General features: G+C 39.3%; 1 protein-coding gene across 3 annotated transcripts in view; it reads right to left on the bottom strand.

The window, feature by feature from the left end:
* sgk3 (serum/glucocorticoid regulated kinase family member 3) overlaps positions 1–24,773 on the bottom strand; it is a 47,659-nt gene that overhangs the window by 2,506 nt on the left and 20,380 nt on the right. The window contains exons 5-16 of one of the 3 annotated variants that reach the window (XM_012965262.3): positions 24,014–24,089; positions 9,248–9,335; positions 8,601–8,650; positions 6,988–7,045; positions 6,815–6,898; positions 5,744–5,875; positions 4,462–4,574; positions 3,918–3,954; positions 3,714–3,800; positions 2,834–2,929; positions 2,296–2,451; positions 39–128 (exon numbers count right to left, since the gene is read on the bottom strand). In XM_012965262.3, the coding sequence (XP_012820716.1) occupies positions 39–128; positions 2,296–2,451; positions 2,834–2,929; positions 3,714–3,800; positions 3,918–3,954; positions 4,462–4,574; positions 5,744–5,875; positions 6,815–6,898; positions 6,988–7,045; positions 8,601–8,650; positions 9,248–9,335; positions 24,014–24,089 (1,067 nt within the window). Of the gene's footprint in view, positions 1–38; positions 129–2,295; positions 2,452–2,833; positions 2,930–3,713; positions 3,801–3,917; positions 3,955–4,461; positions 4,575–5,743; positions 5,876–6,814; positions 6,899–6,987; positions 7,046–8,600; positions 8,651–9,247; positions 9,336–9,613; positions 9,764–17,974; positions 18,152–24,013; positions 24,090–24,773 lie in introns of those variants that run through there. The other 2 variants (XM_004915172.4, XM_004915173.4) reach the window with 2 other exon arrangements.

The raw sequence follows: 24,773 nt of genomic DNA, 5'->3' as shown, positions 1-24,773 counted from the left end.
CATGCAGCACACAGAATGACAGAGAACCCTTTACTCACCACGTGGGGATCATAAGGTGGCGTCATCTTCTTTTCAACTAGATCAGCCCAGTTTATAGAGGCAAAAAATGCATGATTCTTAATGTCTTGCTGTTAAAGAGAATAAAGAGAGGGATAATAATAAACATAAATAATTGTGTATAACTAAGCACACAGTGTGCATGCTTCCTGAAATTTGGTTTAAAGTAAAATAAGGTAAAATATACTCCGTTATAAAATATAAGGATATCAGGAGCCAAAGAGGAGTTCCATGACTGGAGAAATCACAAGGTGCAGTGCTCTTACACAGGTTATGGCACTCAAAGGTCAATATTAATATCTTTACATTTTTTTTATATACTATACAAGTTTAAATAAGTTATGTGACATCTTCTGATTATGTTAAAGCTCTGATTATGACTTACTCAACAAGGCACTATAAGGTATATTTAATGTTATTTATTGCTTATGTGTATTGTACAATAATGCACTACAGCCTGGACTTTAACTGAATAAATTATTTACCACAACGCTGCTGTGTTTACTATGAATGCACAACAGATTTTTGGGGTTTTGAAATAGAGATAAACTCTATATCTAACAGTGACTGAGAGGGAAGTTACATGTTATATGTTGTCCTGGTTTAGTATCTCATAGCAACTGGGGCAAAATAGCTTATGTTGCTAAATAACTCCCTCCCTTCCCTTCACCCTTCACCACAGCTGTAAGTTCAGGCTTAATGTTTTTATGCAGGCCATGTAACTCCAAGCTGACTTCTACAAACACCCAGTCCTAAACTATTTAAAAATACTGCAAGCCAGACTAAAGGTTAAAGCAGGGGTGGCCGATACTTTGATTGCGGTCTACCAGTCACTCCCATTAAAGTTCTGGCAGACTGCGAGCTGCATAATTTATTTTTGCACTCTTCTTTAAGAGCGCCTTCTCCTTCATCCTTCAGGACACGAATAGGAGAATGCATATGTATGGCGCGTCTGAGGGTAATGCGCACGTACGTCATTGCGTCTGGGGGGGGGAATGCATATGTTGCGCCAAGAAAAGAGCACGTCTAGAAGGACAGTGCATGAAGGGGGAAAGTGCACCAAGAACTGTGCTACTAAACACAGTAAGTAGCAGCGCACTTGTCCTACCCCTGCACTGATAAATAAATAGTAGCAATACTTTTTCTTGTGGCTTGCGCCGTGTGATAGATTTGGCTAGTTTTTATTAAGGTAGATCTCATGGTGGTGGCCAGGCGGCAAGAGTAGATCACAGGGTGACAAAGTCTGGCCACCCCTGGTATTTGCAAATATCACTGTTATATAATGGTGACTGTATGGCTGGCTTTGCCCATGATTTATGCAGCCATGCAGTGAAGGAATTTTGCACCTGTGTCAATATTCACAAGTGTCTGTGGCCTCTTTAGCTAAAGGAACAAGAATAGAGAACCAGCAGGCTCTACAGGAAATATTATATTTTTATCCTCACGTGTCCTGCCACTCAGTAAAAGTTATGCAAGCTAGGTTGCATTCTGTAAACTTCCTTCAACATCTTTCCCTCCACTGGCACTAACACTAAGGGGCAGATTTATCAAAATGTAAGTGTGTGAAAAAAATACAAATGTGAAAAATTAATTGTGAGAAAACTTGTGCGACTTTTTTTTCCAAATGCTAGCTTATTTAAGGATAAAATGTGACAGAATTTTCCTACGAGCTGGCAAGAATCACATTGTTCCCTTCTATTTTAATGAGGGAAAATAACTGGGAAAATAAATAAATAATTTTGTTAGAGACAATTCCTATTGACTTCTATTGAACCTCGCCAGCTTTTATTTGGAAAGCTTTTGCTGCCAACTTGTAGAGGATTTTTTTCTTTGATAAACAGACTACTAATGGTTCCTTCTGGAATACTTTCACATTTGTGTTTTTTTCATTTTGTATTTCTTGCACCGTGAAAAAAGCACAAACTTGAATTTTGATAAACTGCCCACTAAAACATTCTAAAGAACCAGCTTGGTTGGATCTGCTGCAGCCTACAGCAGTTATAAAAGCTTTCAGGCTTTCTTGGTAGCCTGCACTGGTTTCACTTTATGTGCTTTTTTTTCTTGCTGCTCTTGGGACATTATACAAAAGCAACTGGAGAAGCATTGAATTAATGTTCTGGACTTGACACGTGCTTTATGTATATAAAGGTGTTCTCACCGATACTGATGTATACTAATAAGCAATATACACCATTAGAATGCAGTACTGTCACAGTGGCACAGTAAAGGGGTACGTACAAAATCGTTATTAACGCCCAGTCTCAGCTTGGGGTCCTTCTCAAGCAGTTCTTCCAAGATTGATATTGCAGGCAAACTTATGTCAGGCCTTGTAGTCAGGGGCTTGTGAAGAATATTCTCATACATTGTAGCTGTGTCACGGTTATAAAAAGGTGGCTGCAAACAAGCAATGTGTAGAAATATAATGAATGCACCTTGCAAAGATGAGAAAAAAAGACAGGCTTCAGTAAAAGAAGCTGTAAAACATTGCAAAGAAAGTACAAAAACAGTATCACATATATTATGCCTATTTTTTAAATCTTTCAGTGTTGCTCACAATAGTTCCAGCGACAAAGGCTTCATGTTATTTACCTCCCATGCCATACAATTTGCTTGTTTGACACTTTATGAATCTATCAGGCATGTGACAGGGCAGCAAATCCACTGCTCAGATGGCTACTCGGGGCCCAGAATTATATAGTGTCCTGTATGGTACTGACAGATTGCTATTTTTTCTTTTAAGCACTGGAGGTCCCTAAAAAGCACATTGTTTACTCACTAGTCCATGCAGCATTTCATACAGGACAGAGCCAAGGCACCACCAATCCACTGTGTTGTCATATGGTTGTTTCACTATAACCTCAGGTGCTAGATACTGAAAGAGAAGGGAGTCATATGAGAAAAAAACATGTAGCTAAACATATCTACCATTATATCTTTGACGTATTGCCGTTCTATTAAACTTTTCAGTCTTATTTGAAGTGATGCGCAGTCTTGGCATCACTTTAAAAACAGGCCTGTGCTTATATTAATATATTATATTAAATTCCTTGCCCTCCCTAGTAATATGGTATATCAAAGTGCCTGGGATTCTGGGTATCCAGCTGGTCAGCCAGCCACAGTGAGTGTACAGCCTTCACCCCAGGCAGGGGGTTAGGGCATGGATTTAAACAGCCTTTGGGAATCTTGGCACATTCATTTCAGTTATCAAACCAGCAGCTGCCAAAAACAGGGGAGATCAAGCTGTAAGTTACAATGACATCTTACTAGTAGAACAGGGTTTCACTTTAAAGGACAAGTCGACCTTAAATTTTTTTTTTTGCAGCAGACTGACAGACCTGACTTGCTGGAGAAGCCCAACCTTTGCAACATTGTGTAAGAGGTAACAACCAGGTTTAGCAAATGCTGCTTTCAGTAGAAATTACATTTACAAATAACTTTTAAAGAACTAAAAATGTTTAATAAATTGATAATGGAAAGTTGCTTATAATTATGTTTTCTTTCATTAGACAAAAATTTTGAATTTAAAGCCAGGACAATAAAGCTCTGCCAAATGTTTTACACTTAATAAGAAAATGTTCTTTGCCGCAGCTTTACTCTTTTAAAGGCCACATCTGCTAGATGTATTATCAGGGGGAGAGCTTGTTGCCATTTCTTACCTCCGGTGTCCCACAAAAGGTGAGCGTTGTGTCAGAATTGGAAATTCCTTCCTTGCATAGACCAAAATCAGTTAATACAATGTGACCCTGGAAGAGGAAGAAAATGGGATCATTTCACCCTAACAAGAAAGCCAGTATTTGCAGTGTTTTGCTCACAAGCTCACCATTCTTTTTCACATATAAGTCAGTAAAATAAATATATACCTGAGAATCCAGAAGAATATTTTCAGGTTTTAAGTCCCTGTAACAAATACAAAGTATATTTAGTATACATGCAAAAAAAATTAAGGTCAAGACAAGCCCTTCCAAATGATTTTTAACCGCAGCTCACTTTTCTCTCCTGCTATAAACATGTTGACAGTGAAAATGCCAGTCTACTGACATTCAGAAGCACTGACACCAACAGCATCTGCCTGTCAGTGCTCGCACGGTGCAGATTTTGGCTCGAAAATGTGCATCTGTGTATTTTTGGGCCTTTATATGCCTGGGTATACACTGACAAGTGGGCACCATGTCTGTCAGTGCTGCTTAAACACATGCTGGATGGCAGCAGACTGGCCTTTTTTCCACTACCATATTTATGCCAGCAAGGACAATATCACATGTGACATTTACACGTGTAAGTGCTGTGTGACAGCCTTAAGCAATACAGGAGGTGTAGTAGCTGGGACTGATAAACAGCGTAATAACACTGGAGAACACAATTCTTCCTTATAAAAATATAAAATCTTACTTTTGTGTTACATACCTGTATATGATATCGATGGAATGCAAATAGCCCAAAGCACTGCCGATCTCTGCAGCGTAGAACAGAGCTCTGGGCTCTGCAAAATATCGCTCTCTTTGTAAGTGGAAAAAAAGCTGGATAGAAGGAAATATTGTTGATTCAATCAGTTCATAGCAATTATTAGTTTTCATTTTTTGTGCTTCTCACATTTCAGATATTCTTTCCCTTTCTTATATTTTTCTTGTTTGTATTACTCTCACTTCTGCCAAAGACCACTGTCAGTAATATTGGGACCCCACACTCCCAGAAATTTAGCTAGCTAAATTTCATGACATCTGTCAAACCCTACCCACTCCCCACTAGATCTGCCCCTTTAGCAACCCATTAATTTATTACATTGTTTTATTTCAATGTTTTTCTGTGCTGTTGGCCTATACTGGCTATGCTATCCATACTTCCTTTTATATTTGCGCTCAGAATTTTGTCAGCGATATCAAGAAGGGTCATGAGCTACTCTCACCAAGACTAGGGTACATTAAAACATTTGCAATACTGAGTACTGTTTATATTCTCATTACATGTTTACATTTTTTAAAATACATATAGAACACTGTAGCATAAGTGATTCTTTTCAGGGAGATTTTCATCTGGATATTTGTGCCAATTCACATTGTTAGAAGGTGCCTTATTGTTTTTTCGTCAGAGTAACCAGTTACAGATCATCTACTGACTAACAGGAAGGAGTGGCCCCTTGGGGCCAATTATCTATAAAATATATTTCTCAAATATTGCTAATTTCTACAAAGCTACCCATTCTGAAGGTAGAACCACTTAGACATGGACAAGTTATTAAAACATTTTATTGTTTTAAGATATCCCAACCAATACTGCCCAGTCCCCAAGGTACAAGTGCTAGAGTATTAAGGGGCACAAGTGCTCTATTATGCCTGTGATATGGCAGGAGAAAAGTACAGGGCCACGTTGCGGCCTGTGTGCTCTGTTGGTCCTTATCTTTTGTGTCTGAATGATGCACAAGTTAAGCGGGGGTAGGAAACCTCTTCATAACCCCCCCTCCAACCCCTTACCAATACAGCTCTAACTACCACAGTCAGCACTGCATTCGGAAGCAGTAGTTGCTGCAATTTGCAGGAAGCAGAATGCAACACGCAAAGTGCAACAAAAAACAAAACAGTCTAATTGCACCCTTTTTTGCAATTTTAACACCACATTCTTTACTATAAATGACCCCTAAAATGTGCAAAGTATCCTTCAACACTTTACCAAACAGAGAAATAGTACATACCTCTCCTCCATTTATAAAATCCAGGACAAAAAACAACTTGTCAGATGTCTGAAAGGAATAGTGTAGCGTCACTAAAAATGGATGTTTCACATTTTTCAAAAGCACGTTTCGTTCAGCCATGATGTGTCTTTGCTGCAAGAACAAGAACAAGAACAATTTGCAAACATCAGAAACCATTTTAAAAAAAGATAATGTTTGATCTTGGTATTTACCTTTAACCAGATATCATGTTCACATGGGAAAGAGGTACGCAAAATTTAAACCACAATTGTAGAGGGGGTCGTTAAAAAATGTTTTGGTCACTACATATGTGGTTCTTGTTTTATCGTTCAGAGCTACTCTAATTTAGTAAGCCTGATGCTTGCAAATTCTCCTATTTTACAGAACAGACTGTAGTAAAATTTTAGTGCATGTACAGTAAAGTAAAAATGCACCTTTTGGCTTCAAAGTTTACCTCTACTGCACATGCACAGCCAGACTGAATCTGTAGAGAGGATAAGGGGAGAAGAAGAGGATGGTGGTGTGGTGCCCCTTCAGTAGTGCCACAAGCTGGTGCAGTTTTTAGCAAACAGAAGCACCATTCAGGGTCAAAATTATCACTGGGTGTGGTTATGCATTTCCTTCTCCTTTAAGGTGTTTGGGATAAGAACATAGCAGCTGTCTGTACACTGTTTTGGAGGGATTTGCTATTGGGTTTGCAGGTTAATCGGATCAAGCTTGTGCATCTCATTATTCAAACAGTACCACAGATTCTAAATTGGACTGAGATCAAAGCTTTGCATAACCCTGGCCTGTATGGTGGCATGGGACAAAACATGCTTTTTCTTAAAAACAAGCATGTGAACAAGTCTGCAGTTTGCCACAAAGCACCCAGATGTGATGTCAAAGAGGTTTGCAGTAGATGAGCCATATGTGTTCAACAGGCATAAAATTTAACACAGCCCACACCTCAAAAACCTCAATACCTACAATGAAGTGTGGTTATGGACCATATGTCATGGAATAGCATGCATTTTGACTGAGGAGAAACCTCCAGTATAAATTGACATAAACTACCCGACCATAGATTACCTCTTTCTTGTTAAGAATAACATTCTTCTGTAACACTTTGACTGCATAATAACGTCCATCACGCTTCCCTCTAGTAAGTACAACCTACAACACAATAACATATATTATTCGAGATAAAGCTGCCAGCAAGCAAAGAATCTATATTGGAGACTTCCATGTACCTATAAACTCACCTTCCCAAAGCTTCCTTTTCCAATCAGTTTGAGGTATTCAAAATCGGAAGGCTTGGCACTGCAAAGATTTAAAATAGAATAACTGAAATAAAGTTGAACAGCTAGGAAACCACAATCAGTAACTGTTCACAGAAGTGCTTCTCTGAGCACTTTTGCTATTAAAATGTCTATTTGTAGTGGTTTTGAGATATGAGCAGTTTAAAACTGCTGATACCAGGCTTTTGGTTCAACAGCTCTCTCCGAAAATCAGCACTCCTAGGGGCTGATTTACTAATCCACGAATCTGAATGGGAAAAATTCGGATTGGAAAACAAACATTTTGCGACTTTTTCGTATTTTTTGCGACTTTTTCGTAGCCGTTACGACTTGCGCGAATTGTCGCAACTTTTTCATAGCCATTACAAATTTCGTGAATTGTCACGACTTTTTCATAGCCATTATGACTTTCGTGAATTGTCGCGACTTTTTCATTGCCATTACAAATTTCGTGAATTGTCGCGACTTTTTCATAGCCAGTACGACTTTCGCGAATTGTCGCTACTTTCGTATTGAGCACTCGAAAAAGTCGTAAAATACCGATCATTACGAAAAAAAACGCATTCGGACGCTTTTCGGACGTTCGTGGATTAGTAAATGTGCCCCCTAGGGTTAGGTGGCTACACAGTATTCACAGATTTGCAGATTTGACAAAGCCATTTTGGGGCAGATGTATTAAGTACTAAGCAGGTCCAGATTGAGATTTAAAACAGGGCCCGGCATTTCAAGTACACAAAGGCCCAAGCAATAGTGACTGTTTATGACATCTTACAGCAACCCCTCTGGCATTTGCCAGAATTTACAGATTGTCAGTCTGGGCCTGGCACTGAGATTCAATAAAATTGCAGCAAAAAACTTGATCTTCACAGTATTTACAAACAAGGTTTTGAAACTTGAATATTCAAGATTTATTATAATAACAAAATGTAAAACATGAACTGAAACCTTAAACTTGTCAAGATGCCACATAAGTCAGTGGGTCTCATTGATAATAAATCTAAAAAATAGGAATTTCAAAATGGCAAAACTGGTTCATGTTTAAGGTTTTTTCTACTTTATGAAAACTGCAGTTAACCCATTAGGGATCTGGCATATGAGATTATTTGTTGCCCATGGTAATTCTGTGCTACCACAGAGGACAAAATGCCTTCCCCTTGCTTAAGCTTTGTAATGCTGCAAGTAAAACATATTATAGGTAGCAATCTGGATAATCACAAGAGTAAGGCATTTTCCTGTGATTAAGCAGTAATGTGTTTTACACATTCAAGAATTCAGGCTTTTAGAGGATGCTGGAAATTGTTGTTTAGTAACAGTAAAGAGCTAGGGATTTAAAATGATAACATTTCTATAGCTTTTCCAATTTCTATGCAGGTCTCTTTGGTAATACAAATTAAAGCAAAAATTTTAAAACTCCTTTCCCAAAATCCAGCCCTTACCATACAGAAACACAATAGTGAATGCACATCTGATTCAGCTCATGCACAAAAGTGGCAAAGGGGAACAGCAATTCTGCTCTATAATAATTTGTATACAGTCTATATATATTTTTTTGTTAGCATTTTAAAAATCAAACTTACTGAGGGTTTCCAGAGGGTCCCAGGTTGACATCCCGTGAAGCAGAACCATTCTGTTAAAGAACAGAGAGAACAGCTTCATGACTAAATGTACAAAGTATATTGCAATCCCGTGCCCTTACATGTGCACAGTGGCAATGAGATAGAAAATATTTGTGACAAATAAATAAGCAAACATTTCCTGCCTGTAGTTTATTTAATGGGAGGGAGTATTTACTCTTTTTCTTTGGCTCCACTTGTGACCAGGGGTGGTTATGCTGGGGGAGCAGAAGGCCACAGTATCAAGCTGAGCCATAACAAGTCTTAGTGAAGTTGGCGCTCCAAGGAAGGCAAGGAATAAGGACCAGTCAGTAATGGCCTAGCTCTTGTCATACTATACACCAGGGATGGAAGATAGCTTGGGCTAGTTAGCAAGAGAAGTATTAAGCTCCACCAAGGAAAAGCAGTGGGATTAGTATGCCCCAGGTGAAATCCAACAGTGTCACACTACAAATGTAGTAGGTATTGCTTTGGAGCACCACTGAATATCTCATACCCTGGGGCTAACACATGTGGATTTTTGAAACTATACATGGTCCTTGAAAAGCCACAAAATTAAGAATGCAAAAAATAAAGGAAAAAACAGTATATCTGGATGTTCTTTGCTTTACCTTTTGATCAACTCTTTCATCTTCATCCTCTGAAGGATCTGATTGATGCTTTGGAGAGTCCAGTTGAAGGAAGGACTGGACATCAGAGCTAGAAAAAACAAAAAATAATTTAAAGATGAGCATAAAATATTAACCTATGGCAGGATAGTTGCGACCAACTTTTTTAAAAGACGCAGTGACTAATCGCCCCATGTGTCTTTGCCCTAAAAGTGTTTTAACGTTAAAAAATTCACTGTTGCACTGTTTCACAATTACGCCACTTCAGACACATGTGACTTTAGGAGCAGCTGTCTAGAGGGTCACTTGGTCAGTCTCACACACAGGTTAGACTTGCACACAACACCCCAAAGACCAACCAGCACTCACAAACTCATACGAAACTTGCTGCCACCACTCTCATACTTCTTACAATGGCATGACACCCTGCACTGGTAACTACAATTGTTTATATAAACAAGCTGCTGAGTAGCCAAGGGCGCAGCCATCTGTTATCTGCTATGTAACCTCTGCTATTTAGCCCTATTTCAATTCAATGTCCCCATGGCTACATAACAGCTTTGTTTATACAGAATACAGTGTTTCTAAACCAAACAAAAAAGGGAAAGTTGTGCTCACCACTAAATTTTAAACCATTAGGCATGGGTGCAATGAGGCTGTGACCACAAAATTGATATTGACAGAAACAAGAGGTCCTCTGCACTCACCCATTATCAATATATATAGGCCATTAAGACCTCATGTAATGATTCAGTAGAATTCTTAATGAATCAGATGAAAGGGAGTGTAGAACTGGCCAGACCGGAGTTTTCCAGCTTGAACATATGGACAAACAAACTCTGTTTCTTGGTAGCTTAATAGACATAATGCCTTTATGTCCTATATAATATATTTTCATATTATATATATATATATATATATATATATATATATATATATATATATATATATATATTGATAATAGGTGAGTGCAGAGGATGGTTCACCTTTGTTACTTTTTAGTACGTTATAGAATACCCTATTCCTTGCAACTTTGCAATTGGTTGTCATTATTTGTTTTTTATAGTGTTTGAATTATTTGCCTTCCTCTTCTGCCACTTTCCACCTTTCAAAATTTCAATGACCACATAAGCCAAAAACTTTGGCTCTGTAAGCCAAAGCTAGGTGCAAAGTTGAGGGCGAGGACTTCCAAGGTAATTTTCTCAGAGATATTACCTGTGCCACGAGCAACATTAAGAAGGCAGCGGGAGCTCAGGGAGATTAATGCGTGGCTGAGAGATTGGTGCAGGGAGGAGGGCTTTGGGTTTCTCCAGAACTGGGCTGATTTCTCAATCGGCTACAGGCTCTTTGCCAGGGATGGGCTGCACCTCAATGATGATGGGGCAGCTGCTTTGGGGGAAAAGATGGCTAGAGGGTTGGAGGAGATTTTAAACTAGGAGTGGGGGGGGAGGGTGCAGAGGGAAATTCTGTGGTAGACAGGATAGATGAGGTAGTGGGCATAGTAAGGGAAATTGGGGGAGGAGACTTGCTTCGGGATACTGATAATGGCAGGGAGGCCCATAAGTTGTTTACACGTCATTCTCACGCCGGAACCAGTATTAAATGTATGTTTACCAATGCAAGGAGTCTGACTGGTAAAATGGGAGAGCTGGAGGTACTGGCGTTGGAGCGGAAATATGATGTGATTGGTGTTGCTGAAACTTGGTTGAATGAGTCTCATGACTGGGCAGTTAATATTGGGGGGTATACATTGTTTCGGAGGGACAGGGGCAATAGAAAAGGAGGAGGAGTGTGTCTGTTCATTAAGCACGACTTAAAAGCAAATATTAAGGAGGAAGTTATGGGGGTAACAGAGGGAGCTGAATCCTTATGGGTTGAGCTTCTCACAGATAGTAAAGAATCTACCAAACTAATTGTAGGGGTATGCTATAGACCCCCTAATGTAAGCGAAGAGGAGGAGGCCCAGCTCCTGTTGCAAATAGAAAAGGCTGCTAGTTTGGGGCAAGTGATAATAATGGGGGATTTTAATTACCCTGATATTGACTGGGGCAATAGTACTGCCAGGACAGTAAATGGGAACAAGTTTATAAACTTGCTGCACGACAACTTTATGTCACAGGTTGTTGAGGAGCCAACCAGGAACAATGCTATACTAGATCTAGTGATCTCTAATGACCCAGAACGTATAGCAAATGTGCAAGTGGTTGAACCCCTGGGTAATAGTGACCATAATTTTATTTCATTTGATGTTTGGTGCAGGAAACAAATTTACACGGGGGCAACAAAGACACTGAATTTTAGGAAGGCAAATTTTAGCTCCTTAAGGGCAGCGCTTCAGGGCATAGATTGGGGCATTATGTTTTCTGATAAAAATACAGAGCAGAAATGGTTGTCATTTAAAATGATATTAAATCATTACTGTTCTCAATTCATTCCATTAATAAGAAAAAGTAGAAGTGTTAAGAATCACCCTATGTGGCTTAACTCTGAGGTAAAGAAGTTAATAGGGAAAAAAAGGAAAGCTTTTAAGAAATATAAGTCAGAGGGGACAGTAGCTGCGTTTAATGAATATAAACACTATAACAAGTGTTGTAAAACAGCAATCCGGAAGGCAAAGATAGAAAATGAGGAGCGCATCGCGGCCGAGGCCAAGACTAACCCCAAAAAGTTTTTTAAGTATATTAATAGTAAAAAGATGCAGGTTGAGGGTGTGGCCCCATTGAGTTATAATAACAATATGGTTACAGCGGATACAGAAAAGGCAGATGTGCTTAACCAGTTCTTTTCTTCTGTGTATACAGTAGAGGAGCCAGTGGGCCAAGTCCCACCCAATAGCTGCACTGTTGCCTCAGCTCCAACTATACAGTGGTTGGCACAGGATATGGTGCTTAAAGGGTTACACACGATAAATGTAAACAAGGCACCTGGGCCAGATGGAATACACCCTCGGGTACTGAGAGAGCTAGGGGCAGAATTGCAGTGGCCCTTGTTTCTGATATTCTCAGACTCGCTCTCATCAGGTATGGTACCTAGGGATTGGAAGAAGGCGAATGTCACTCCCATATTTAAAAAGGGAGTAAGATCTCAGCCTGGCAATTATAGGCCTGTAAGTTTGACATCCGTGGTGGGCAAGTTATTTGAAGGCTTGTTAAGGGATCACATTCAAAATTATGTAGTGGAGAATGGCATTATGAGCAGTAATCAGCATGGCTTTATGAAGGACAGGTCATGTCAGACCAATTTAATTGCTTTTTATGATGAGGTAAGTAAGAAGCTGGACAGTGGGGATGCAGTAGATATAATCTATTTGGATTTTGCCAAAGCATTTGATACCGTTCCCCACAAACGACTGCTTTCTAAGCTAAGGTCTATTGGTCTTAGTGAAGCCGTTTGCACATGGATAGAACATTGGCTACAGGATCGGGGACAGAGGGTGGTTGTTAATGGCACATTCTCTACTTGGAGTAAGGTTCTCAGTGGGGTCCCTCAGGGTTCTGTACTGGGTCCACTTTTGTTTAATTTGTTCATAAATGACTTAGGGGAGGGTATTATGAGTAATGTATCAGTGTTTGCAGATGACACAAAACTCTGCAGACCAGTCAATTCTATCCAGGATGTGACATCCCTGCAGCAGGATCTTGACCAACTGGCAATCTGGGCAGCTAAGTGGCAGATGAGATTTAATGTGGATAAATGTAAGGTCATGCACCTGGGATGTAAAAATATGCAAGCCCCGTATACCCTTAATGGGACTGCACTAGGCAAATCCATAATGGAGAAGGACCTTGGAGTCCTTGTAGATAATAAACTTGGCTGTAGCAAGCAATGCCAGGCAGCAGCTGCAAGGGCAAACAAGGTTTTGAGCTGTATTAAAAGGGGTATAGATTCACGGGAGGAGGGGGTTATTCTTCCCCTTTACAGAGCACTGGTAAGGCCCCATCTAGAATATGCTGTTCAGTTTTGGTCTCCAGTGCTCAAACGGGACATTATTGAGTTAGAGAGGGTCCAGAGAAGGGCAACTAAGCTGGTTAAGGGTATGGAAAGTCTCAGTTATGAAGAAAGACTGGCCAAGTTGGGTCTGTTTACACTGGAGAAGAGGCGCTTAAGAGGTGACATGATAACTATGTATAAATATATAAGGGGATCATATAATAACCTCTCTAATGTTTTATTTACCAGTAGGTCCTTCCAACGGACACGAGGGCACCCACTCCGTTTAGAAGAAGGGAGGTTCCATTTAAATATTCGGAAAGGATTTTTTACAGTGAGAGCTGTGAAGTTGTGGAATTCCCTCCCCGAATCAGTCGTACTGGCTGATACATTATATAACTTTAAGAAGGGGCTGGATGGATTCTTAGCAAGTGAGGGAATACACGGTTATGGGAGATAGCTCTTAGTACAAGTTGCCCCAGGGACTGGTCCGATTGCCATCTTGGAGTCAGGAAGGAATTTTTTCCCCTCTGAGGCAAATTAGAGAGGTTTCAGATGGGGTTTTTTGCCTTCCTCTGGATCAACTTGTAGTTAGGCAGGTTAGGTATAGGCATTATGGTTGAACTTGATGGACGTATGTCTTTTTTCAACCCAACTTACTATGTTACTATGTTACTATGTAAGGCTACATTTTTATTATTATTTTTAATGTTTATTACTTATCTTTCTGTGCAGGCCTTCTATTATTCATATTCCCATCTCTCGTTCAAACCATTGCTGGTTACTAGAGTAAAGCTACCCTAGCAACTAGATAGCTGTTAAAATACCAAATGGAGAGCAGCTGAACAAAAAGCTAAATAACTAAAGAACCATAAAAAATGAAGACCAATTGCTAATTGTCTCAGAATATCAATGTCTATAACATATTAAAAGTTAATTTTAATTAAAAACCAATGATTTTGGTTGCAGGCAAAGAAGAAAGCTAATGTCAATGTTGGGGCTGATTCTCAGCCTGTGATTTTATATAGGCCGAGATCAGCCCCCATGTGGCATCAGCCTAAGGACTGCAGGAAGCACCATGGCATGTTTCACAGAGTATCCTTCTTGTTTACACCTTGTACATAAGGGCAATCATTTTATAGCTAATTTGCAGTCCTATCCTCTCAGGCAGGTGGTAGTTAGAGGACTCTTTGTTGTGGGCAAGTAGGCTGCAGCTCCATTATTACATGCAGTGTCTGTAGATCTGGGGATCGCATTAAAACTTTTTTTTCAAAGTTTTTATTTATGCATTTTTCAATTTAACATAAAAATAAAAGACAACAAAAGAAAAAAAAAAAAAGAAAAAAGGAGGAAAGTAGAGAGAAAGACTAAGGAAGAGGAAAAGAGGCAGTCTGTAAGGTATTTAATGTTGTGGTATGCTGGCCGCAAAGTTTTCTGGGGTTTCATGGAAGGTCATCCAGGGGCCCCATATTGCATCAAATTTTTTAGGACAACCCCGTGCAAGGAAGGTCAGTTTCTGGCTGGAAATGGTGTTGATGACTAGAGTTGGGGGGCTAAGGATTTCCATTGTAGAAGAATGGCTTTTTGGCATAGTAGAGAAGCTAGAGGTAGCTAAGTCTAGAGTGATGTTTAAGTCCCAGGTCCTCAGCCACTCCCAGTAGGCAAACAATTGGTGACAGAATCCCAGGAAAGCTTAGGGCATCAGAGATATAATTGTCAATTTCTTTCCAAACGTCCTGCACAGTTGGACAGCTCCAGAACACATGCATATATGAGCCAGTATCTCGGTCACATTTTATACAAGTATCTGGGGTGTGGGAAAACATCTTGGAAAGCTTGTGTGGCATAAGGTATACAAGGTTTAGGAACTTCATTTGTATGTACCTGTTCGCTAATGATATTGTCAGATCTGGAATTTGCTTTAAAGCATCTACCCACATTTCTTCAGTTAAGGTAGGGATGTCGCGCAACCATTTCTCACGTACCTTGGCCAGGGGGTCTGGGTTGGCCTGCCATAGGATGGTGTCATACCAGAATAGGGGCTTGGTGAGGTTTTCCCTGCATATGTATTTTTCTAGGGTGGTTTCTTTCAATTCTACCAGTCCGGTGGGAAATTGGGAGTGAAAAGCGTGTCTAAGTTGAAGGTAATTAAAGTGCATTGTTTGCGGGATTTGGTGACTCTATAAGTGCTTGGAATTGTTTGATGTCTCCATTCACTAGTATGTCTTGCAGTTGTTTAACCCCATAGGAAGCCCATTGGGCGATGTTGGGTAGGGAGGTAAGGTTGGGTAAGGAACAGTTGCCCCATAGTGGTGTCCAACGTGACCACACTTGTGGGCCTTGGACGTGTTTGAGGGCCTTTTGAAAAGCAGTAATAACTGTGCGCAGAGGGGTGGTGGTTGTGTAGTGTTGTGTTTCCTCTATATGGTAGGTTTGCTAGAGCTTCAAGTGTACCCAAGATATTGGCTTCCAGTAGCGTGGATGTGTTATCCCAGTGTGGGGTTTACCACCAGTGCACATAAATTAATTGGCTGGCCAGGTAATATAGTCTCACGTTGGGTAGGGCCAGGCCTCCCTGGGTGACAGGGGCTTGCAGGGCTTTTAAGCTTATGCAAATGAACCTTAGGATCAGGCATTAAAACTATTAACAAGCCATCCTTTAACTTTTTGTCACTGAGAGATGCTAGAAGCTGTAGTTTGCAGCAGCTGCAGGACTGTGGGTTTGGCATCCCTGGCCAATACAAATAAAAGTAAGGCAACACCAAGTATAAGCAGAGGAATAGTAAATGCCAGATGAAAGACGTCAAATGCAAATTTTCTCTAGATGTGGGTAAGGAGGGCATGATGTTTGGCTGCCACAAGATGTACCCTTATGTTTAACCCACCTTTTGCATAGTAAAATGGCCCAAGGCAAAGTACTGTTTGTGTTAAAATTATATCTACTTTTCTAAACAAAAAAAAAAAAAGTGAAAATAGTTCAAGCACAGTTGGTTCTGTGTCTAGAAGCACTTAGTAACATTTCCAAATATTTATTTGACCAGCTTCTTCGTGCCTTTGGTCAAGAGAAGGACGTTTTAGGGCTCTCAGTTAGTTTTCAAATAGCTGCACACAAAAAAAAAAATTTAATTTTTGCACTTGTAGATATAAGAGCAATGGAAGGCCACAAGCAACTGCCTGTTCTGCAAAACAGCCAAAAATCTGCTCACCTGGAAATAATTTCTCTTTGTGTAACACAAGTACCGGCAAACCCAGAAGCCCTTCAGTCCCATTGGATGAGGACCCCTGGTGTGGCCCTTTAAAACAGGAAGATCAAACCTGTCCGATTTATATCAGGCCAATTTTCAGCACAGATATCATTGGACAAGCCTGTCAGTGGGCCCCCATAGCTGGACCAATAAGCTGCTGACTTGGTCCAAGATAGAGAGGGGTAATTACAGACTAGACTGACTACAATTAACATAACACAGAAATGAGAAAATGTTGCCATTTTTGTACCATTTGCCACAATGTTTTATCACACATACAAATAACCCAATCAATCGCAAACACATTTACAAATAAGTTTACAATGCATTTTCTTTCATTATGCAATGGGTTTACACCCCCATGTATAATATAATGCAAATAAGCAGTAAAAGGTGTCCTTACATTTGTCACTCTAATGTCAGAGAGCAAAATCTACTTCAAAAACACTTTTTCTAATGAAATGTGTTCATCTACCCCAGAAGCAAATTTAATTAAGAAAGAGTCCAAACAATAAATGCCTTCTTTATAAAGTAAATAGAAATGTACCAAATCCAGGATTCAGTTTTGGACTCCTTGCAAGATTCTAAATTGGCCGAATCCTTAGGGTTTTAGGTTTGGTTAAGTGGAATCCTTAAAATCACATAATTCAGAGATCTGGGCAAATGAATGTAAACAAATATTTGTTCACAGTGATACAATTATTTAATGTATCTCAATTCTTAATATGCAAATTCAGGTTCAGAAAATTTGCCTAATTTATGTGAAAGATCAGGTGTCCAGCAAATCCAAAAAATAATGGATTTAGTGCATCCCTAAAAGTATACACTTACCCCCATATGTAAAAAAATGCACAAAGTTTGCCCAGGCACCGTAACTCATAGCAACCAATAAGATGTCTGATTTTAAATAGATGACCAGTAACTGACCCCTGCTAATTGGTTGCTAATGGTAATTAGACCAGTAGCAAACTTTGCACATTCTTTGACCTAACATTCTAAGTACTATAACAATTCACAGACTAATACAGAATAAAATAAGAACCATAAAACTGGTTTGCCTTAAAAGTTGTATACACTGTAAAAATATTATTATTATTATTATTATTATTATTATTATTATTATTATTAATAATAAAGCACCAATCTATCAATATATGCTGTTCAATAGTTGGTGTATTATATTAATCACATTAAATAATACATCCAATACAAGAGGTAAAGAGGGACCTCAACAGAGATTACAATCTTAAATGTTTCCACTCATTGTGATATAAAGGGATAACAAAAGACACCTGAATAAAAACACTACGTGTATGAGCCCTTTCCTTTAATGCTACAGAAAGGTTAAGGGCAAGGGACAGGGAGAGTAGATCCACGTCCCTATGGTCCTCCACGTGCCTATGCTGAAAACCCTAGTTTCTCTCTTCTGCAGATAAACACAGGGTTGAGAGAAACAGATCTATGCTCCTTGTGCCTTTGCTCTAAAGGTTTAAAGAACCGATACTTGGATAATCATAATAAAAATAAAAGTAGGAAAGAATATGAAAAGACTCACTCCAAATATTGCAGCCAATTCATGATTTAAACATCCTTAACTGAACGTCCGTAAATACTCCAATATCGGTTACAGTAGCTCCAAATAGAGAAAATAGTCCCATTTGCTTTGGGAGCTGTAGCTGTGTGCCTCTACTGGGTTTCCATATCAGTTAGACTGAAGTTATAGTGGCTTTCAGCCCTTTGTTCTACGATTCTACCCTCACTTCCCCCCATGGTTTTTAGGGAGGGGAAAGGGATGGAATCCTGGGCAGAAACAAATTGTTTACGATTCTTGACAAGCATTAGGGTTTCTAAAACATGTTTTGTTTCCCAGTGCTCTTATCTAGAATCAAGACCACCTGGTTCCAGATTTCCAGGCTCTGCGGCTTTGGAAGCGCCTGACATTAACAAAAGATACAACAAGCTGATAGGAGAGGTCAATCTCTTTATATCTAAATCCGCCTTAAAGGAAAAAGAAGTAAGTCACTTGGGGGTGCCAAAATGTTAACCCCCAAGTGACTTTAACCGCCTACCTTTACCCGGCTGGTGCGCTGTCAGGAGAAAACAGCACCAGCCCGGGTACTGCGGCGCTTCCCTTTTCCGGCTTCGCTGCGCGCATGCGCAAGTAGAGTGAAAAGCGACTTAACATTTAAGTCGGCTTTTCCATCTACTGTGATCGCCGCCAGCGGCAGAATTTAGGAAGTGGAAGGGAAGGAGAAGTGCTGCGCTCCAGGGCTGGTGCTATTTTCTCCTAACAGGGGCACCAGCCCGGGGTACAAGGTAAGCGGTTAAAGTCACTTGGGGGTGCCTAACATTTTGGCACCCCCAAGTGACTTTGCCTTTCCTTCCCCTTTAACTTTTTTTTATCTTGTAGATGGGTGTACATTCTTTTTTTTTTAAATGTTTTGTGCCTCAAATCAAGCTGAAATTGAAAAGGCCATTGCTCTTCAAGGGTATCTAAGCTTATCAACCAGAAAATGGTCAGAATGTGGTTTTGTGATTTGATTTTTTTTAGCCTTTATTTGTTGTTAAATCGTATTTATTTTCTTGTTAGGGCCCTCTTCTTCTATCTCTTCTAGTCAGCCAGTCTAACAGCTGCCAGCAACCATTTTTCACTGTAAAAAAATTAGATAACTCAAATAAAATAATTATAGAGATACTGAAATAACCTTGGAAAATCAAACATCACTAAAATAAGGCATAAAGACAGACTGGATAGTCCACTGTGATAATTTATGACCTGTATTAGAATCTATATAAGCTGTCAGCTTTATCGATTCTAAGATCTATGAATTATTAAATTATGAATCTAATGACTTTCTGCTTTAAACAGGTTGCTATGTGATACATATGAGAGTTTGCTGTTTTCCCTCCAGTATGGGAGAATCTGACTGAAGCAACTTCAGGAGACTTTTGAAAGCCAAAGCAACAGATACAGTATATATTGTATTAGCACCGGAGGGGAAGGCACATGGATAAGATACCACCTGGAACAGAGAAGATTTGTTGCAGGCAACTAATCCCCTTGTGTGTCAGGGCCCTCAAGCAGCAAAAAGGCTAAACCTATTGTGAGTCAAGCCTGGTTGCAGATCTGATAGTGGGACAGTTACTAATTCTAGCTGACTATTACAGAGCATACAAGTTTGTTCACTAGCAAGGCCAGCCCACAAAACCCCCTGGGAGTTCAGGTCTTATTTGGAGGAAAGCTGATAATGTTGGAAGGCAATTAGACACCCTTATCTAGATTTCTAAGAAGGAAAACAAACAAGTATGTCATAAAATAGTACACAATACTTGGGACCGGGGTTTTTTCTATAACGTGGATCACCATGCCCTTAAGCTACTAAAATACATATAAACATTAACCACAAAACCACAGAATGGTTTTGCCATCAATATAAATGTATGCTAGCTTAGTTATCATCAAGTACCAAATACTGTCTAATTATTACAGAAATAACACATTTCCAAAAATAAATTTTAACAAATTGTCAAAAATAAAGACTTAAATGTTTACATTTGACTGTATGACAAATGGCAGTTCCATATTTCAAAGCTTTCTGTACAATGGCATTCCTGATAACAGATGCCATTTCTGTACATGTGCAATCAGACTATGTAACTTCTGCTAGAAAGTACAAAAGTAGCAGCTGTAAAATACTTTCCCATTTTACGGTTGCTGCTTTTGTCTCTGTGAATCACTATCTTCTTGCTTTGCCTTTAACTCTTTCTGCTCTGCATGTTGCCACATAATACACAAACACACACTGTGCGGCATAGACTAAAGTGAAACCTGCAAAAGTAGAATGATCTGTACTTCTCTGCCATTGTTGTACAAAAATCTTACTAGGGATGCACCGAACCCACTTTTTTGGGTTTGGCCGAACCCACTCCGATGGATTCTGCCAAATCCAGAAACAGAATTAGCATATGCTAATTAGAATCTGGAAGAGTCAAAAATCAGCGTGCGCAGCCAAAAACATTTCCCCCTACCATTTAACACTTCTGAATGCTAATTAGCATATGCTAATTCGGCCAAAACCGAATTCCTAACCAAATCCGGGATTCGGTGCATCCCTAAATCTTACCCTGGTTAAGATGTTAGACTTAAGTGATAACCCCAAGTTCTTCTATTTTGGCTCAAGTGATTTAGTTGAAAGAATCAAAGGCTGCCACTATGAGTCATGTATTCATAGCTGGAAATTACTGTTGCTGCCTACAATCATGGTGCCTATTATAAGGTAATTCTATTTATACAGCAATAGTACATTGTTGAATATAGAAATACAATTAAGGAATGCTGTACAAAAACACAAGTAATCAGTATCATGCCTTAGGCCTACATAAACAGCTGGTAGAGTTTTGTTTTAGAGATGAGCTGGCTAATATTCTTTCACTGGCAAAGTATGTGCTGGTGTTGCAATTACTCATATTTATAGAAACGTGATAAAAAAAAAAACCATAATGCACTATTATACAGTGAAATCTCAATGAAAATTAGACAGAAGTAATGAAAGGAAATACATAATTAATTTGAGACTGAATCTTTGATCACAAAACAAATACTCACACTTCCACTTTCTATCTTTGCCAATAGCTTTAAAACAAATACTCACACTTCCACTTTCTATCTTTGCCAGCCCATGGGTTGATGCAGCCCAGACTACTTACCAAGTGGTAATATATAAATTTCCCTGCAGCAAGGTGCAAAGCACAGCAGGTGCAATGCAGCTCAGTATTTAATGCCGGCAATTGGACAGGCAGTAAAATACAGAGCCCGGCTGATTTCTGTACCCACTGGTGCTTCCTAACTTGCATGTCTCAATTAATGGGGAGGGTAGGAGGTGAGATAGAGGCCACCAATGTGCTGTCCCTCATGAATACAGTGCTGCCATGCACAGACAGTGCAGTATTATGCATTAAGTCTTCATTTGATCCTCAAAATGTACTATTATACAGTGAAATATCAGTAAAAATATGGTTTACTCAAAAACACAGTCACATGCTCCATAAATGTGCTGACTCAGGAAACTTCCCAAAAGGTCCTACATCAATGGTACCTGGTTCCAACTAAAGTTTTTAAGTGGTACCCTTCAGCATCCCCATCATGCTTCCGAGCATGCAACCAACAAGGCACGTTTATGCATACTTGGTGGGACTGCCCAGTCGCAGTACGGTACTGGATCAGAATCTATACTTTAATAACGGCAGTAACAGGCCTCTCATTACGAAAGAGCCCAGCAGAAGCTTTACTCAACAAAAACATTCCCAGTGGCAATAAATACTTGAGGAAACTAATCACCCACATCTTCTCAGCAGCGAAACAAACAATAGCCAAAGCCTGGAAATCAGCAACTCTGGACATAAACTCTGTCAAAACTAAACTCGACAATATGCTAATTATGGAAAGGCTAACAAGTATCTCAACAGGCCAACTAAAAGCTCACAATAAAATCTGGACCCCCTGGATGACTTACAGAAATATTTCACTACACCTATAAGATCAACCTGGAAAAGATACCTTCAGAAGGCATAAGGAAACATTACAAGACATGACCTGATTATTTACCTACAGGATAGAGCTCGATAAACATATATCCACAAGAACTCTTCCCCTAAGTTTACCGGTTACTCTCCCATTTCATTTAATTTTATCACTTATGCTTATTCTTTTACCCTGAACTGCTCTTTCCTCTTTCATCCCCTTCCTCCACCCCCCCCCTCCTTTTTCCCTTATGTTTATGACTACGTTATAAATTTGCTTAGCACCCTGGGATTACCCAAAAGGTGCTCCTCTGCATGCTTTACTTTTAACCACAAGATAAAAACATTTTAAAAAAAAAAAAATAAATAAATATGGTTTACTTGGAAAGTATAGAAAAATAAACAAATGAAAAGCCTACTTAAAAAGATAATTTGTAATTAATTAATAGTACCCCTAACTTTTTTGTAATTCAAATTATAGGTTTTGAAAATAAATCTCTACCATGATCAATCACATGTAGGGAAAACCAAAGCAGTTAAATACTATGGGGCTGATTTACTAAGACACGATTTCGAATCCGAATTGGAAAAATTCCGATTGGAAACGAACATTTTGCGACTTTTTCGTATTTTTTGCGATTTTTTCGGCGTTGTTACGATTTTTGCGTAAAAACGCGAGTTTTTTGGCGTCTTTACGATTTTTGCGTAAAAACGCGAGTTTTTCGTAGCCATTACGAAAGTTGCGCAAAGTCGCGATTTTTTCGTAGCGTTAACACTTGCGCGCAAAGTCGCGCCTTTTTCGTAGCGTTAAAACTTAAAAGGCGCGACGTTTCGCGCAAGTTTTAACGCTACGAAAAAATTGCGACTTTGCGCAACTTTCGTAATGGCTACAAAAAACTTGCGTTTTTACGCAAAAATCGTAAAGACGCTGAAAAACTCGCGTTTTTACGCAAAAATCGTAAAGACGCCGAAAAAATCGCAAAAAATACGAAAAAGTTGGAAAGACGCCGAAAAAAATCGCAAAATTACCGATCATTACGAAAAAAACGCAATCGGACACATTCGGCCCGTTCGTGGGTTAGTAAATGTGCCCCTAAGACTACTGAGATTCATAAAAATGAATTGTTAATAGTAAAAGAAAACAATGGTGATAACACTCTTATAACAGCTTAAATCTGGCCATACACGTACCGATAAAATCGTACAAAACTAGGTGTGTGGGCTCAGAATTATCTTCCTGATAATTCTCATACCATAGCTATCGTTTGTTAAGTCAATCGGCCAATTTAGAAAATTTCGGTCAGATAATGATAAAATCTCTGCATGTATCCTTGGGGGACCTACTATGGAAGTCACTTTCATACAATTGGTGTCTGCCTACAATTGCATGTTCAGGATATACTCTGATATATTATTTTTAGGACTTCATCCTACAACTTCAGGCTTAATGTTAGTTTTAAATTGTTGCATTTAAATGTACGATCGATATCCAAACATTTATCGGAAGAAGACTAAAATCTGAACGTGTATGGAAAGCTTTAGTATTAACAGTCTCTAGTACTACTACACAAACGAAAAGCAATAAACCTAAAGATGGGCTATGTCTGCATGTAGAAACAAAAGCACTGGCACTCAGGAGCTACAAACGGGACTAGCCCTTTAGAAATCTTTATTGCGGAAGTGCAACATTTCGGGCAACGTGACCCCTTTGTCAAGCAAGGCAGGGGTCAAGTTGCCCAGAAACGTTGCACTTCTGCAATAAAGATTTCTAAAGGGCTAGTCCCGTTTGTAGCTCCTGAGTGCCAGTGCTTTTGTTTCTAATTGGAATTTTGGGAGGGTGCCGATCCCTCCAGCAGTGTGCACCGAGCGCTGAATTATTTTGGAGAGCTAAGGGTGTGCGAAAAAGGTCTTCTGTTCGTCTACTATGTCTGCATGTCTTATAATGGTAAGCATTACACAGGGTGAGCTTTGGTTTCCCCTACTATGCCTCGCTTTGCGTAATCTATAGCCACAGGCCTGACAGCACCAAGCAAATTACTGAGCTATACAAACAGAAAATGTTAAATTTGCTTACTGGCTGCATAATTCTGAATGACGAAGTAAATTCTGAATAAATTCATTTAATCCTGCTCTTCTTTGCTGGATAAAGTCTACAGGAGTGAAAAAAGGCAAATTAAGGAGAAAAAAAAACACATTTCTTTGCAATTTCAGTGACATGATGGAAAATATGAAACAATGAAAGAAAGAGAGGCCCTCCGAATAAAATGTTAAGCATCAGCTCCAGAGAAGGAACCCATCTACTGAATTCTAACCTAGTATATGTAAATCTACTAGACACTATTCTTGCCAACAGATGGAGTAAACTTTTAACATGTCACAGCTCACATGGAACAATTTCTTTACTAATTAAATGATGGGACATGGCTTACCATCTAAACCAAATGTTTAGATTAAATGCATTTTTCTATCCGTTCAGAAGGATATGGTGTAGCGTAACTGTATTATTTTTTTAATGCTATTAAATAAATATTAAATGTTCCAGACAGTGATATTTTTCAGTAGTCTATGTAGTTACGGAGATACATATCTATCTAATATCAAGGGCATTAGTAAAGTAATGTCCCACTCCCTGCATTCTAAAACTTGCCTGTGTATTCCAATCAATGAAGAAATGTTACAATATAATTGCACAGCAGCCCTGTGCAGTAATAATTTCTAACCCCAGCTTTCATACAATCTATTTTGAGGGCAGCCCCACTACTGAAAGTTTTGTATAATGTCATATACCAGCTAAACTCTTGTTATGTCACGGATCAACCCGCAGGCTGAACAGG

This window comes from Xenopus tropicalis, chromosome 6, assembly GCF_000004195.4.
Source record: "Xenopus tropicalis strain Nigerian chromosome 6, UCB_Xtro_10.0, whole genome shotgun sequence".
Taxonomy (NCBI): domain Eukaryota; kingdom Metazoa; phylum Chordata; class Amphibia; order Anura; family Pipidae; genus Xenopus; species Xenopus tropicalis.
Note: the sequence above shows the minus strand (reverse complement) of the source record. Positions and strands in the feature narration are given on the sequence as shown.